General features: G+C 36.1%; 1 protein-coding gene across 1 annotated transcript in view; it reads left to right on the forward strand.

Annotated features, from left to right (window-relative positions):
* LOC137385672 (HEAT repeat-containing protein 1-like) overlaps positions 1 to 15401 on the forward strand; it is a 68154-nt gene that overhangs the window by 45446 nt on the left and 7307 nt on the right. Inside the window, exons 30-32 of the mRNA XM_068072192.1 lie at positions 12635 to 12823; positions 14083 to 14164; positions 14595 to 14729. Coding sequence (XP_067928293.1) covers positions 12635 to 12823; positions 14083 to 14164; positions 14595 to 14729 — 406 coding nt within the window. The remainder of the gene's footprint in view (positions 1 to 12634; positions 12824 to 14082; positions 14165 to 14594; positions 14730 to 15401) is intronic.

Here is a 15401-nt window from a genome sequence, read left to right on the forward strand (position 1 = left end):
TGAAGAAATTTTGAGAAGTTTGAGAATTTTATTTCAAATGAAAGAAAACAGAAGTCTCCAACTCTATGAAGCTCGCTTGATTAGTCACTTAAAGGCTGATTCACACTATATCGCCATATCTCAGCGTTGATGTCACAATACCTTGGTGATCATCCATGATAACAATGTTCCCGCTATCACAAACCCATCCGTGTTTGCATCAGCAAATACTCTGTGATGTAGTGTTCTCATTTTTCGCAAAGAAACCTCTTTGTTTCAGCGTGCTTAAATCAAATACTAGTCTCGCGGCAACTATGTATCATAAACAAAAATAAATAAATCACGCTATCTGTGACCGCGAATTACTACCACCGAAGTGGTTCACATTAAAAAGGCGGTCGTTGATGCTTGGTGAAATGTCGGGAAAGTGTGACAGTCGCAAACTTTCTCAACGTATCCACGTTGCTTCGTCGATGCCATCGGTTTATGGCTCACATGATGACGATGAACGCCGAAAGGAAAACGCCGTCATGACGATATAGTGTGAACCAGCCTTTAGTTATCTTAAGAAGAACGCTACTATCGTCTCAGATATGATGACTGCTGCATTTGTGAAACTTTCATAAATGTGGCACTTTAATTGTTCTTTAATTGGCTGGAAGGTTGGATCTGATTGGCTACTGATCTTCTGCCAGTTTATATGTCTTATAAAATAGACTACAGATGCTTTTGAACATTTAATATGGATCTGCAGTTAATTTCAATACATCATTTCATACGTCCGGTTTGACACTAGGACTAGTATTACTCAATCAGGTTCAAATCTCACCTTTTGTGTGGTTACAGCTAGTGGTGAACAAGAATGGCAACAATCCTGTTTTATGCGTTCGTTCATGCAATCCAGCATATCTGTCATACAGTATGGTTGAACGTCACCAAATCTGCATGTCTCAGCTTGTTGTGTAATCTCCTAAAACATCAGTTACCATATGAAATGAAACTTCCGGTTGGTTGACTGCTTCAAGTTTTTACAAGCATCTCACTTTTACTACTTTAATGTTATTTTATTCAAAATTATTGTACTAATGATAATTTTAAAAAAGATAATCTATTATTTATCTACATCCGCTTCCACCTGCATTGTGATTTCTCATAGACATATATCACAGTCGTATATCATGTATCACGGACATGTATCACAGACATATATCATATATCACAGACATATATCACAGTCATGTATCATATACTACAGACATATCACAGTTAGATTCACAAAGAGTCAAGTGAACTAATTCAAATGAGATTGGCTCATACTGAACTTGGAGGTGACCAGCAAATGGTATAACTCTTACTATCTCTTTACTAAAACTTCTTTCGCACATAGTCATCCCTCGTACTAAACTCATTTTTAATTTTCTATTAGTAATTTATCAATTGATCAATATACCACAAATAGCTAATATTTATACAACATACGTAATTTGCACATGTCGTGCAGCAGTTGTCAAGTACATCATCGTTGTAGCAAAGATAGGGAGCTGTGTTAATAAAATTCTCGCAGTTCAGCCATATGTTTCTTTGCACACAAGATGTTGGTAAGGGTGTTGTTGTTGGTCTCGTAGATGTTATCTCAGCAGCAGAAGTTTTAACACTAGAGGTAGATGTCTTTGTAGAAGTAGGTGTTCTAAATGATGTCCCATTGCTTTTTGTTGAGGTTAGAAGAATGCTAGTTTCTGCTTGCGGTGTTGTTGCAGGAGGCAGTTCTATAGTGCTTGTGGCTACTCCACCAGGAGAACTTTGGTGCGCTGTTGTAGTCAGTACTGTCTGTCTTGTAGAGATAACTGGATTTTCAGTTGTTCTACTTGTGCTAGTTGTAATATGGCTTGCTGATAAGGTACTAGCTTCTGTGCTTGTTTCTGTGTTTGTGTACATATCTGTGACAGTACCAAAATTATTCGTTTCAGTTTTTTCTGGTAACATGGAGACTGATGGCTTTGCGCTATGAGTTATGTCGCTTTGATTAGTTCTATCAGTCACCGTTGTGATATCTTCACTGACTATATCTTCTGTTACTTGTAAACCTTCGGTAGAACTGTGACTGCTTATGCTTGATTGTTCTGTTGTTGATCCAAAAGATTGAGGTGTCGTTTGGCTTGCATTTGCGATGTTATAGCTGTAGTTTTTTCTTGATGCGCTTGCCCAGTCATCTGTTGTTAGCTCCTCATTGTTGGTATACTCCTCATTCTTATCTGTCTGTGAATTTTCTTGTTGAGTGTCAGTTGTTAGTTCAGGACTTGTTGAACTTTCATGCTTACGGCTTGTCATTGAGAGCATTGTTGCTGTTGCTTCTGTTCTTGCCTCCGTTTTATCTGTGTTATTTGCTTGATTTGTCAGCTCAGTAGTTATAGAAGAGTCAATCTTCTCTGTAATATTTAGCCTAGTTACATCTGTGGTTATCGTAACTGAACCTGTGACCGCTGTAGCATTCGTTAGTGCTCCTTCTGTAGTTTCTGTTACTGATTCTCTTTCATCTGTCCTATCATTTGGTTCGGTCTGTGTAGGAGTTGTAACAGAGTCAGTGAGGTCTGTATCGCTAAACGCCTCATCAATTGTAGAAATTGTAGCCGGCTTAGTGGTTTTTGTCACCAATTCCATTTCATCTGTTTTATTTTTTGGATCGGTCTGTGTAGCACTTGTAGCAGAGTCAGGGAGTTCTGTATTGCTAAACGCCTCATCAATTGTAGAAATTGTAGCTGACTCACTTGTTTTTGTCACCAATTCCATTTCATCTGTTTTATTTTTTGGATCGGTTTGTGTAGCACTTGTAGCAGAGTCAGGGAGTTCTGTATCGTAAAACGCCTCATCAGTTGTAGAAATTGTAGCTGACTCACTTGTTTTTGTCACCAATTCCATTTCATTTGTTTTATCTTTTGTATCGGTCTGTGTAGCACTTGTAGCAGAGTCAGGGAGTTCTGTATCATGAAACGCCTCATCAGTTGTAGAAATTAGAGCTGACTCACTTGTTTTTGTCACCAATTCAATTTCATCTGTTTTATCTTTTGGATCGGTCTGTGTAGCACTTGTAGCAGAGTCAGGGAGTTTTGTATCATGAAACGCCTCTTCAGTTGTAGAAATTGTAGCTGGCTCAGTTGTTTTTGTCACCAATTCCATTTCATCTGTTTTATCTTTTGGATCAGTTTGTGTAGCACTTGTAGCAGAGTCAGAAAATTCTGTATCGTGAAACACCTTATCAGTTGTAAAAATTGTAGCTGACTCACTTGTTTTTGTCACCAATTCCATTTCATTTGTTTTATCTTTTGTATCGGTTTGTGTAGCACTTGTAGCAGAGTCAGGGAGTTCTGTATCATGAAACGCCTCATCAGTTGTAGAAATTACAGCTGACTCACTTGTTTTTGTCACCAATTCAATTTCATCTGTTTTATCTTTTGGATCGGTCTGTGTAGCACTTGTAGCAGAGTCCGGGAGTTTTGTATCATGAAACGCCTCATCAGTTGTAGAAACTGTAGCTGACTCACTTGTTTTTGTCACCAATTCCATTTCATCTGTGCCACCTTTTGGATTAGTTTGTGTCACAAATGTAGGAGAGCTAGTGCTTTCTGTATTATCTTCTGATTCATCAGATGCAGAGCTTGTAGCCGAATATGTTACTTCGGTAGTGTAGAGTGGCACTTTCTCCGAAGTCTTTGTTATTAGTTCTCTTTCATCAGTGCCATCGCTATTCTCAGTTTCTGTGGAACCTGTCACCAACACAAAACTTGTATCATCTAATGGCTCATCAGTTGTAGTGTCTGTAGCCAATTCTGAGGTTTCTGTAGTCTTTTTTGCTAGCTCAAATTTGGTTGCGCTACTCCTCTCCTCAACAGCAGTCATGGAGTCGGGTTTTTTTGTATTAACGAAAAGCCCATCAACTGTTGAGATAGTAGCCGAGTCATTTGCTTCTATCACTTTTGTAGTCTCTGTTTGTACTTTTTCCTCTGTCTTCTCCGTGCTTTCTTTTGTCATATACGCTTCTAAATTTGTTTCTGTAACCGTGTCTAGTATTTCCTGAGTACTATATTCCTGTACTTCCATTTTATTTGTTTGATCTTCTTGCGTAGTGAGGAAACCTCGCGATAAGCGAGTATCTGTTAGTGAAGCACTTTCATAAGCGTTAATCGATCTCTTGCTTTTAGTCCTAGATTTCAATGTCTCACATGTCTCGCAGCATACATTATTGACAGCCTCTGAAGTGCAGTTGTGCAAGCTGAGGGACTGACAAATATCACTCGGTTTGTCACCATATTTGCAGCCATCTGGTCTGTCATCCCTGCTTAGAAGAATCTCCTTACAGCTTTTGCAGCATGTCTAAAATGTATTGCAGCTAGACATTAACAGATATGAGTTCTTACTAGTATATATGATTTTTAACAAGTGGTTCACGACGCATTTAAGCCATTTTAGCTGTGAGTTTTGTCATCATCTATTCAGGCGTAGCCAGAGCTTACTTTATACTAGTATGAAAATGCAAATAAAAGCACATGGTGTGTTTTATGAGCTTGTCAAGATTTGGCCTGCCCTGCCTATACAACTAAAATTTGCCATAGAAAGTTCCAATATTTATTTTGGCTAGAGGAACTGTATTACGTACGTTGAAGCGAATATTAGTTCCAGAGCGCCATAGCAATAAATAACTTTAAAAAGTTACTTATAACATTGGAACAAGTGCGTTACATAAAATGATGTAATAAGCTAAATGCAAGAATGTAAATTATACATTAAATTACTTAAATTATAAATTATTGTATATAAAGCTAAATAAAATGACAGCCAGTAAAAAGAGGTTTTTATTCTTACTTTACCCCAGAGACTTATGAATGGAAGTGTAGGCTTGGTACATCTTGGTTTCAGTGGTAGAGTGAGTGATAGAAATATTTGGGCAAGTTAATCTCATTTACACTCGATGTAGTCTAAATTAACTTAATACATTTATTACTATTTTCAAGCTGTATTTTGTAATGTTCATCAATGTTTTTTACTTACAAAATTATAAATAGTACTTCGAGAAATGTCAAATGTATATTTGAAATTATTTCTATGTTGAGACAAATATTTGGTCTAATTTTACGCCGTGTGTTAAAAATTTTGCATATAGAAGTAATTGCAAGCCAAGGTTTTAATGTAAGTAAAATTGTTAATAAAGATCATTTGACCTCTTCAATTGTCCGCCATGCAAAACTCTTATTAATTTGAGATAAACAACTCTTTCATTGGCTAATCATGCCCTGTTTTTAACTACAGTAGATGTTCCTTTAACGTAAACCTCCTTTTTTGTAAATTCCACTTAACGTAAAGATCGTGTGTAACGTTTGGCTTCGTATTTTCTCTGTAAGAAATTCTATACTCGTATAACGTAAGGTGTCAAGTTGGTGCAAGTTTTCAGAAAGTCTTGAACAATGAAAGTCCCATAGTTTGCCTTGAAAATATCATTTTCTCTTTAGCCGCACTTGAGAGATAAGATGGCATATATGTGGGGTATCTGTATCTCTATTGTATATCCTAGTGCTCTGGCAGTCTAGTGTGCGGTGAGGGATCATCTGGTGCGGTAATAAAGCACAGAGAGAAAGTAGCTCCACAATTATCCAAAAACACCTTTGATATCAATTGGTGCCAGTGTTCGAATGTCAGATTAGCAAGGTGAATGTCACGAATTGGGGTCTTGTTGAAAGCAATTTTTTATTCTAACCTCTAACCCCAGTTTTGGACAGACGGATGAACAGACAGACACAGATGTTCTTACTATAATAATGTTTGTTTTTGTTTTACTTTGTTTTAGACATATACTACAATTCTCATTTTTTCTTTTGCAACATAGACCTTGCTGTCTAGAAAAAACTGAAATGGATTAAAATTAACCGTAACCGTAACCATGAACCCTAAACTAAGTGAAAGTGAAAAGAAAAAAAGAAAAAGTTCTCGATGCAAACCAATATAATACCACAGTTACTGAACAATTGCTAAATTTAAAAATTCAATTTAGTTTTTTCCTATTTTAAGGACCAAAGAGGTGAATTTGAGACGAACTAGGCAAGCAAGTTGCGTGATATCTTGGAACAAATTAGGCAACTAGCGGAATGCCAGGCGTCGCACAGTAATAAAAAGATTTGTTGCTCGGAAAATTTATTTTTAATCAACATTATACAACATTCACCATTCTAACTTTTAATTGAAGGTGTTTGTTTATTTCTGTGTGTGCTAAAAGTTTGATTAAGTTTATGCTAGATAAACATGTAAATACATGTATATCATTTTGGGGAAGGCTGGGCATGTATTTTTTTCTAGTAAAATTTTTCTATTAGTAAAATAGTTCAAATGTGCTAGCTGAAGTGTAGGTATTTTAACCAATCATCATAAAAGATTGACAGATTTAATAAATATGTGCACAATTATTCCATAGTATGGCAAATAGGTCGTGTGGCATAGTGGATAGCATGCCTGTCTGCATAAGCGGGGTTTCCGAGTTTAAATACAGTGCTCAGCAGGTTTTTTTTCTAGATTTTAATCGCTATAACTAGACACACAGACGACAGACAAACAAATGATGAGATTTATATTTATTCATTCTATATTTATTCATTCTATATTTATGCATTCTATATTTATTCATTCTATATTTATTCATTCTATATTCAAGTAATACCTGTGTTAGGCCATTAAAGTTGCCTGCTGCAAGTTGCATTTTTGTTAATTTTAAGAAATGAAAAAAATCTGCTTGTTGATGACAATAGTCAATAAGCCATGAGCGATGCAAAAGGCTTTGAACTAACCACTGACATGTTGGTCCTGGTACGGATGTTGAAGTCATTTCCAGGTCTACCTTTTTACCGTTGACTTTAAGAAGATTCTTATGCGCTTTGATTATATTCCTAGTTGAATTGAGTGTTATCATTGCCTTTCTATTTCTTATTGTTTGACTTAGAAATTTGTAGCTTATTGTTGTAATCGTCTTATTAATTTCACCTGGGGCGTTGCTGCTATATTTTAGCTATCTTTGCTATGACAGTGTTTATTTTATGTTTGGTGCATGCATTTCAGTTGCTGAATTGGTGATTTGATGTGAAAGTATCTAAAGATTGCTCGAATTCAATTCAAAATTAGATTTCTAAACTTTGGCTCTTCTTATCTGTACTAGCAAAATGCATACTGATATTTCCTGTGTTTTGAAAGTTGATTTTTGTGGCGTCCTTTGATGCATAAAAGCATGTGAAACCATGAATATTTCACTCTTCAAATTATGCTTTTTTCAAAGCATTTTCTTTTTAAATATTGAACACTGCACTGGATTTTTCAACAAGTCAAAATGTTAATCTTTGAAGATTGCAACAGCTCTGAGGGCCATCTGGTTTGCAGTCAAGATCCCTTGTTATCACTTTCACAATGGCCATTTATATTAGTTTTTTTGTTACTGGAAGTTTAAGTTAACACTGTTTCAACTGAAACCACACACACTATACAAATAATTGATTACTACTAACCTTTTTTATACAAATAACCTAAAAAATCAGTCGCTAGGATTGTACATTAAATTGAAAGCAATAACTAACTGAAATGTTTAAACAACTTTGTAGAATATATCAACAGTTAATTAAGTTGTGTACTTCGGATTTCAGCACATTCAACAAGAATCAACTTAGCTTACATATCGGGTTCTCCGACATGTAAGCTAAGGAGGAAACTCACAGGCATTATTTCATCGGAGTACTAACAAACATTATATGTCATTTTGTGAATTAGCTGATTGTGATACCGTGACACCGTGATACCATGGTATTGTGATACTGTGGTACTGTGATATTGTGGTACTGTGATATTGTGATACTGTGCTGCTGTGATATTGTGATATTGTGGTACTGTGATACTGTGATGTTGTGATACTGTGATATCGTGGTACTGTGATATTGTGATACTGTGATATTGTGATACTGTGATATTGTGATACTGTGATATTGTGGTATTGTGATACTGTGATGTTGTGATACCATGGGACCGTGGTACTGTGATATTGTGATGCTGTGATACCGTGATACTGTGATACCGTGGTACTGTGATATTGTGGTACTGTGATATTGTGATACTGTGGTACTGTGATATTGTGATACTGTGATACTGTGATATTGTGATACTGTGATACTATGATATTGTGATACTGTGATACTGTGATATTGTGGTACTGTGATATTGTGATACTGTTATATTGTGATACTGTGGTACTGTGATACTGTGGTACTGTGATATTGTGGTACTGTGATATTGTGATACTATGGTACTGTAATACTGTGATATTGTGTTACTGTGGTACTGTGATACCGTGGTACCGTGATATTGTGATACTGTGATACTGTGGTACTGTGATTAGCTTATAGCCTGTGCTTACTTCTTTTTCACTTTATTTCATTAGTTTGGCATCTGCCCTTTCATAATGATTAGCATAGAAAGTCAGTTCATATTGAAATGGTTGAAATGATAGTTAGGTCATATTGGTTAAAATGAATTTTATGCTTAAAATAAAGTTAAAATGTGGTTACTTTCAAGTTTTCATTTTATCAGTGAACTCACTTTAAATAGCATTGCATGCTTCTGAATGTGAGCTCATAATAGAGATTTTTTCAATGCGCACAATTTCCATGTTATCTCTCATCTATGGTATTATGAATCGACATCATTGAATTGCAAATGTATGTGTAAACATTTAGTCATCATTCATGTTTTGTTTTCCAGTTAACAAAGGTTTGCCTTACCACGTTAGCCATGTTGAAGTCATAGCACCGGTAGTTGTGTTTCGTTATTTCTTTACATATAATCGGTTGTTGGTCATCACATGTCTGCGACAGTGTCCACTGACATAGCAAGATAATCTGTAGACTTAGGCGCAACATGAAATAGTGTTGAGGCATTCTACAACACACACTGTCATATAATTAGAGTGCCTTAACAGTTTCACTGTTGTCATATTCATAGTTTATCGACTTAAAAGCTGTCACATCCTGAAAATTGTTAAATATTTAATGCATAACGCTAGCAATCATTGTCGAGCTCATTAATATACGGAATTGGTAGTTGCTAGTATTGCAAATAAATTGTCCAGTCTAGGCACAATAATTAGTGTCACAGCAGAGTTATTTCGTAAACTTGCAACTTGTTAAGTTCCCGATCAACGCAACGCAATTCTGGAAGCGCACGCATACTTGCCATCCGTTGTGAGACAATCCCTAAGTCTGTTTGCTTCAAGGGATTCTTTTGTCTACATTTCCGCTAGCATTTACAATGCCAAATATCTTTCTATGGAGTATCCTACTCAAGGAGTACTTGAAGTAGACCTACCAATCTCAGCGATGAATGAAATATACAGTATTTGATTCCAGGTGCATTTCAAATAGCTCATGCCTTGAAATTTCCATTTTTAGCCCCTTCTTTCATTATTCATTTCAAACACAATGCCTCAGTTTTATTTCTCAGCTCAAATCTCCAGTTCTATTTGAAGACTATCCCCTGTAATTACCCGTCAGCGGAACCTTCTTTGAGAAAGAGTCAACCATTGTTCTGTTCCAGCAATTCAGGGTGAAATTTGGTTAGAACTAATTTTACCTAATTCAATTCTAACTTTAATTTACTTAAAGTTATATATTTTCTGTTTGCTCTGCTTCATTAGAAATTATGAAAAAAAAATGCTGGAAGATTTAGTTGGAAAATATTCCTCTCATTCAATTTGACTTTTCATCTTGCACGCTTTTGTCTCACAGAAGCATTCATCAGGTTTAACGGCTTGCAATGAGTTGTTTTTATAACAGAACAAATAAACTAGCTTTCTTCAAATGGCAAGCTGGCCAGGGAAGTTATAAGTGTATCTCAAGCAATGATATTGTTGGCAAAGTGTTTATGAAGAAAATATATTAATACAACTCAATGGAAAGATTTTGAATGATGCCTTCTGTCAAGGTGTGAGTGCAATCGTTTAAGAATTCCACCATTGTTATGGCCAAATGCATGTCGCTTTATTGTTTTCATTTGGTGAATAATTGCTCATTGTAATCTCTTTTCTTGATTAACGATGCACAAGAGCTCGCTTCACTCATGGCTAATGGAGTCAGACAAAAGTCAGGCTTTCTTCCTCTTCCAATATCTTACTTTCTCCGTTGCAATCTCAACTCGCGGCTACATCTATTTACTTTTACCATTTACCTTACTCCTTTTTAAATGAACTCGAAGGCTTATAAATATAGAAAGAATCACAAGATCTGAGCATGTTTTTGTGAAAAATTATTATTATTATCATGCATTTCGCTTTCAACAAAGCAGCATCCAGTAGTGATTCAGTAGCACAAAGTATGATTACACAGGATGGGCTAGTATCAGGACATTGTTTAAAGCTTTGTCAGATCGAGACTACGGCGAGTCGAGCTAATATTTACTAAAGATTAACATTACAGTTTATCCTCTTCATCGCATACTTATTCCAGTTACATGTTTTGCTTATAGTAATGGTCGGTCTTGAGGAGTCGATTATAAATCAACATAAAGTCAAATGGCCAGTACTTGTGTAATCATAGAGACGCTCAATACTATTTACTCGTCATGAATAAAAAAATGTTTCAAAAATTAAAAGATCTGTATCCCTATAACGCTCTTCTCCCCTGGCTTAACAATTCAATATTACTATTATTACTATTATCACTAATATTACTATTATTGCTAATATTTCTACTCAAACATTCAATATTACTAATATTATTATTCAAACATTCAATATTACTAATCATAGTAAGTCAACAATATACTATATAACAATATACTAATCATAGAGAGTCAACAATACAAGTCTCAGTGGAACTAATTTACAGATTGTCACAATAGAGAAAGAGTTACCTTAGAGAACAGAACTTGACTCTTACAATCTTTGCAAAGTAATGAACAGAATCCAGAGGGAGTGGCCTTTAAGTATAGACTGTCTATGCATTCCGCCGACTAATCATTCTACACACATTTTAGTCAATAAGTAGACAGCTTGCCAAGTTGCTCTATTATGCCATCTATTCGGTGTTATTGAATGTTGATTTCACGCTGCGCCCAGTCACCATTGTCTTCCATCATGAAACAATACTGTGTTTTGTAGTTGCCGCCATTGAAATGCACGTATTGTAAACATTGCTTGGGCTAACGATCAATCAGTCGAGAGTATCTGCCAGCCAATCACACGACTTTATTATGGATAGCTCAACCAATCTTGAGCGATTTCTTGTGAATGCACTGGGCAACTGGAAGAATTGAAGGATTATTTGCAATCGTGTTTTCCAGTTTGGTATTACATTAGTAATGCGGGGTTTTTACCTTTTGTGGCATTCATATAGTGGACTATCAGCTGTGCGTGTACATAATACTGTACATAATACTGCACATTATACTGTACATTATACTGTACATTACACAGTAAAAAAGATCCTCAGTATGGTACTAGATTTTTGAAAACCAATATACCATAACCAATATTTATATACTGCTTCTGGTCAAAAAACAATTGAATATAGAGCTCCATCACAATGGAGCAGTCTCCCCATAGATATAGTAAACCCATAGATATAGGGTTTACTATATCTATGAGTCTCCCAATAGACTTATGTAAAATCTAAACACTCAATAGCTTTAAATGAGATGTCAAGAGCCACTTGTTTAACCTAAATTAACCAAGACCAGCCTACTTTTCAAATTTTGATGAAATGATGAATGTTGTCTTCATTGTCAAGTCATACCAACTTCTGTGGGCTCAGTGCCTTGACTAGCTGCAGTGCTACTGCGCATGCGAGCCTCATACCTTATGTAGAAATTAGGCTTTCATTTATTCCTGTTTTTTCTTTAATCAATATTGTAACTATATTTATTTTTGCTTAATGTTATATTTTTACCAATTGCTAAAATAAAACAGACACACAATTAACTGAAAGGGCAAACTGCAACATCCACATCAAGTGCTTCATCAACAATATCTTGCTAGTACCCAGTATTCATAGTCTTTGGTACTATACTGTACTATATAAAAACCATATTCATGTCATTTTTTCCCGTACAGATTGTAGAGGGTTTTGTTTCGTCAGCTCAGGCATGGTAGAAATTTTTTATGTTATGGGACTATAGCATTTCTTAAGCTTTTAGTAGTCGGAAAAAATATTTAGTTCGATTTGGGGTCTGCGATGAGTAATTACTAATTTTGGAAACCTATGCTTATCCATAAACTTGGAGTTGTCCTCTGCATGTGACTTTTTTCAAGATCATATCGACATGGTTTTTACTTCATCAATTAGAAGATAACCTTCGGCTCAATCAAATGAAAGCTTTTTTAGCATTCATTAAACATCTCTGTTTTGTGGGCTATTGTAGCCTACAAACATTAAATATTGGTGAATATCTCAGGCCACATGTTTCCTGGTGATTTTCCGAGTGATATTCTGTCCATAAGGTCTTGAAGACTCAGCTCTTGCGTACCATGGACTGCCCCTACCGTAATAAATGTTACAGCTATTTGAATTTGGGAGTCTAGTCTTTGGGAGTCAAAAGCACCCTTCAGTCTGCTACATTATTCAACATTGGTTCATGTTTGTTGCAGCAACCACCTGCTCTGGATCAGTGCTGTCACAGCTCTTCAAAAAGTGATAGAGGCGGTACCAACATTTCTCAGTGGCTACCTTCCTGATATTCTGAGGGAGATCAGCACCCACAGTGGGATTGTAAAATTGGGTGGTGATGTCTACAAGGGCTATAAGGCACAGCTTCCTCTGAGGCTGAAAACTCTACGGTAGTTTATCCCACAGCCTGTTCATTTGGTGTTTAGGATTATGGAAGTTTGCATCTATTTTCAATTGGGTTTTTCATTGTTCAAATTACACTTACACGTTTGCAGAAGGTCTAAAATTTTTACCAGATGAAAAGTATTATTGGCATAAAAACAGCAGCTTGGACAGGTACGCTTGTGTTATTTCTGACTGGGAAAGTTACTTCCATCGGGCAGCCTGATCAATGTTAAGGATTATCCATTACCGAATGTCTATTCCCCTAATCAGAGATTTACCAGGAAGGAAAATCAATGTGTTTGGATAGTTCAATGAAAAATTTTCCTGTAATGAACTTTGTAATTCACCAACAGAAATGTTATCCATGAGCGAGTATTGCCTAAACAATGCGTTTCATTGATTAGCTTTAGGCGTACCAGTTGGGCAGCAAGTGCTGTTGTTTCCATTGGATTTTCCCTCGCCTTTTTATTGGTTGAAAGTTTCCTGTTATATCCAACACACTTTGCTAAGGGATATTTTGTAAACGTGTTAACGCATGTATTGTACACAAGACGTCTTATTCATACATCCCGTGATTCTCATCCTTTATTCCCTACTCAGTGTTTGTATTAGTAGCTTATAGTTGATTGGTGGCCAAACTTGATATAAAACATGTTATTTCTTTCTGCCTTCGCTATGCCTCTAAAACTTATAAATGAACTTGAAGGAGGTTTAACAGGGGAGGGGGACTAACATAGTGCTTTGTTTAATTGTCATGGATACATATTAGCAGTTGTGTTTTATTATACATGTGATATAAAATGTTCTCTTAAAACTTTGCATGATCAAGTAATATTATAAATAAAAAATTAAGCTTTATCACCGATAAGATTCTGGATGAATTGTTACCAAGCCGTCGTTCTGTATTCGCGTATCCCTATAAAATTAAATTCTATCGTGAATGCTCTGCCAACTCGCTGTTGCAGCATTTTAAAAAGTCAGCAAGCCCATAATGGCTTAGTTTTGGACTATCAATTAATAATATATAATTCACAATTGTAGTAGTAAAATGTGGGTTCACACATTTTAGTTAGTCCAATGATATGGTTAGAGCCATTTTTCTATTATTTCAAGTGCTCTGTAGCTAAGGTAAATGCTTTGATTAACAAGGTTATCATTAGATAGACATTGATAAACAATAGGTCATTGTCAGCATGACAGAATGCTTGGAAATGATGATGTTCAATGCTCTGTTTAGCTGACTTTCAATGTTTATTATTGTCAGAGAATGTGCTGCCAAAGAGTTTGCTCCTCGTGTCCTCGTTCCCGTATTCAGTAAAGTTTACGCCGAAGTGTCTGCTGACAAGGTAAGATAACTTGTCTACCAAGGTCTACAGCATTATTTTGTATGATATTTCTTATGGAAGTTAATGTAGTCTCGCGGCTATCGCCTTATAAAGCTCAGCAGATGTCACATAGAGACTTTTTAAGAAATATTTTTCTTTGTAAGGGAAAGAAACAACCAGTAGACAAGAAATCTTCTGTCTAGAAAATAGTATGCAAAAACCTCATCTCTTTTTTGCGAAATGGTCGCCGGTTTTTGTTGCAGTCCATGTAGCTTTAGTTACACAAGTTGGATCAATTTATCCATTTTTTATCTTTTTTGCCAAACTAGTTTTGCTCCGTTGAAATGTTAGCCTCATTGATGTTACCATCATGTTCAGCTTGTTATGAAGCTATTTCCAGATCGCGTTTGGTTCTGTAAAACCCATACGAGACAGAATGTGTATTTTACAGATGGCTGTTGAGCAGCTGATGGCTGTTGTGGCTGAGCACGTGGAGCGCATGTCACGGGAGGACCTCGCTGGCTCGCACCATAAACTCCTTGACTTTCTGCTGCTGGCTCTAGACTACAGGGCTTCACACTCTTCGGTAAATTATTCGTCTTCTCACTCGTGTCTCCTTTCAACTCTCCATAAGCCGGGCTGATGCAAGTGTCTACGCATGTTGTTATAGTGCTGTTATTTAAGCTAAAATCAATGCTCACTACCATGGATGAGTAATTGTTTAAATTGTTATCTTCACAATTGTTTATATCTAATCAGAATTGTTCAAGAATATGTATGTAAGAAGTGCATTGATCAATGAAATTACATCTTCAAGTTCACTATCAAAGATCACTTCTTATTTTATGATGTGGCAATAAATTTGTCTTAATGATGAGAAGCTCCTTTGTGGAGACATTTAAATTCACGGAGTCACCTAGCACCCAAAATAGACTTTTGAAACGTGAACGATGCCAGAGCGTTTTGAGCAAGGGCCACTATTAGCATGGAAAGCTTTATATACTTTAGTGGCAGCATTATAGGGAAGCGTTGTTTCACCACTTCCTTGTCATGCATTCACACCTGCTTTATTCTTTGCGCTGCACCAGTAGAAAGTTGGTACTTTAATTTTTTATTCGCAGCTTGTCATCGTTGTATTAAGAGTTTTGTCGCGGATACTCATGGGATGTGTTGCATGTCGCAGGCTTTCTGTATTAATACAGTGATGGAATTGTATACAACAGGTTCGCTTTATGAAAATCAAAAAATTTTTGTGTTG

The sequence above is a fragment of the Watersipora subatra genome, chromosome 1 (genome assembly GCF_963576615.1).
Source record: "Watersipora subatra chromosome 1, tzWatSuba1.1, whole genome shotgun sequence".
In the NCBI taxonomy this organism is placed as follows: Eukaryota; Metazoa; Bryozoa; class Gymnolaemata; order Cheilostomatida; family Watersiporidae; genus Watersipora; species Watersipora subatra.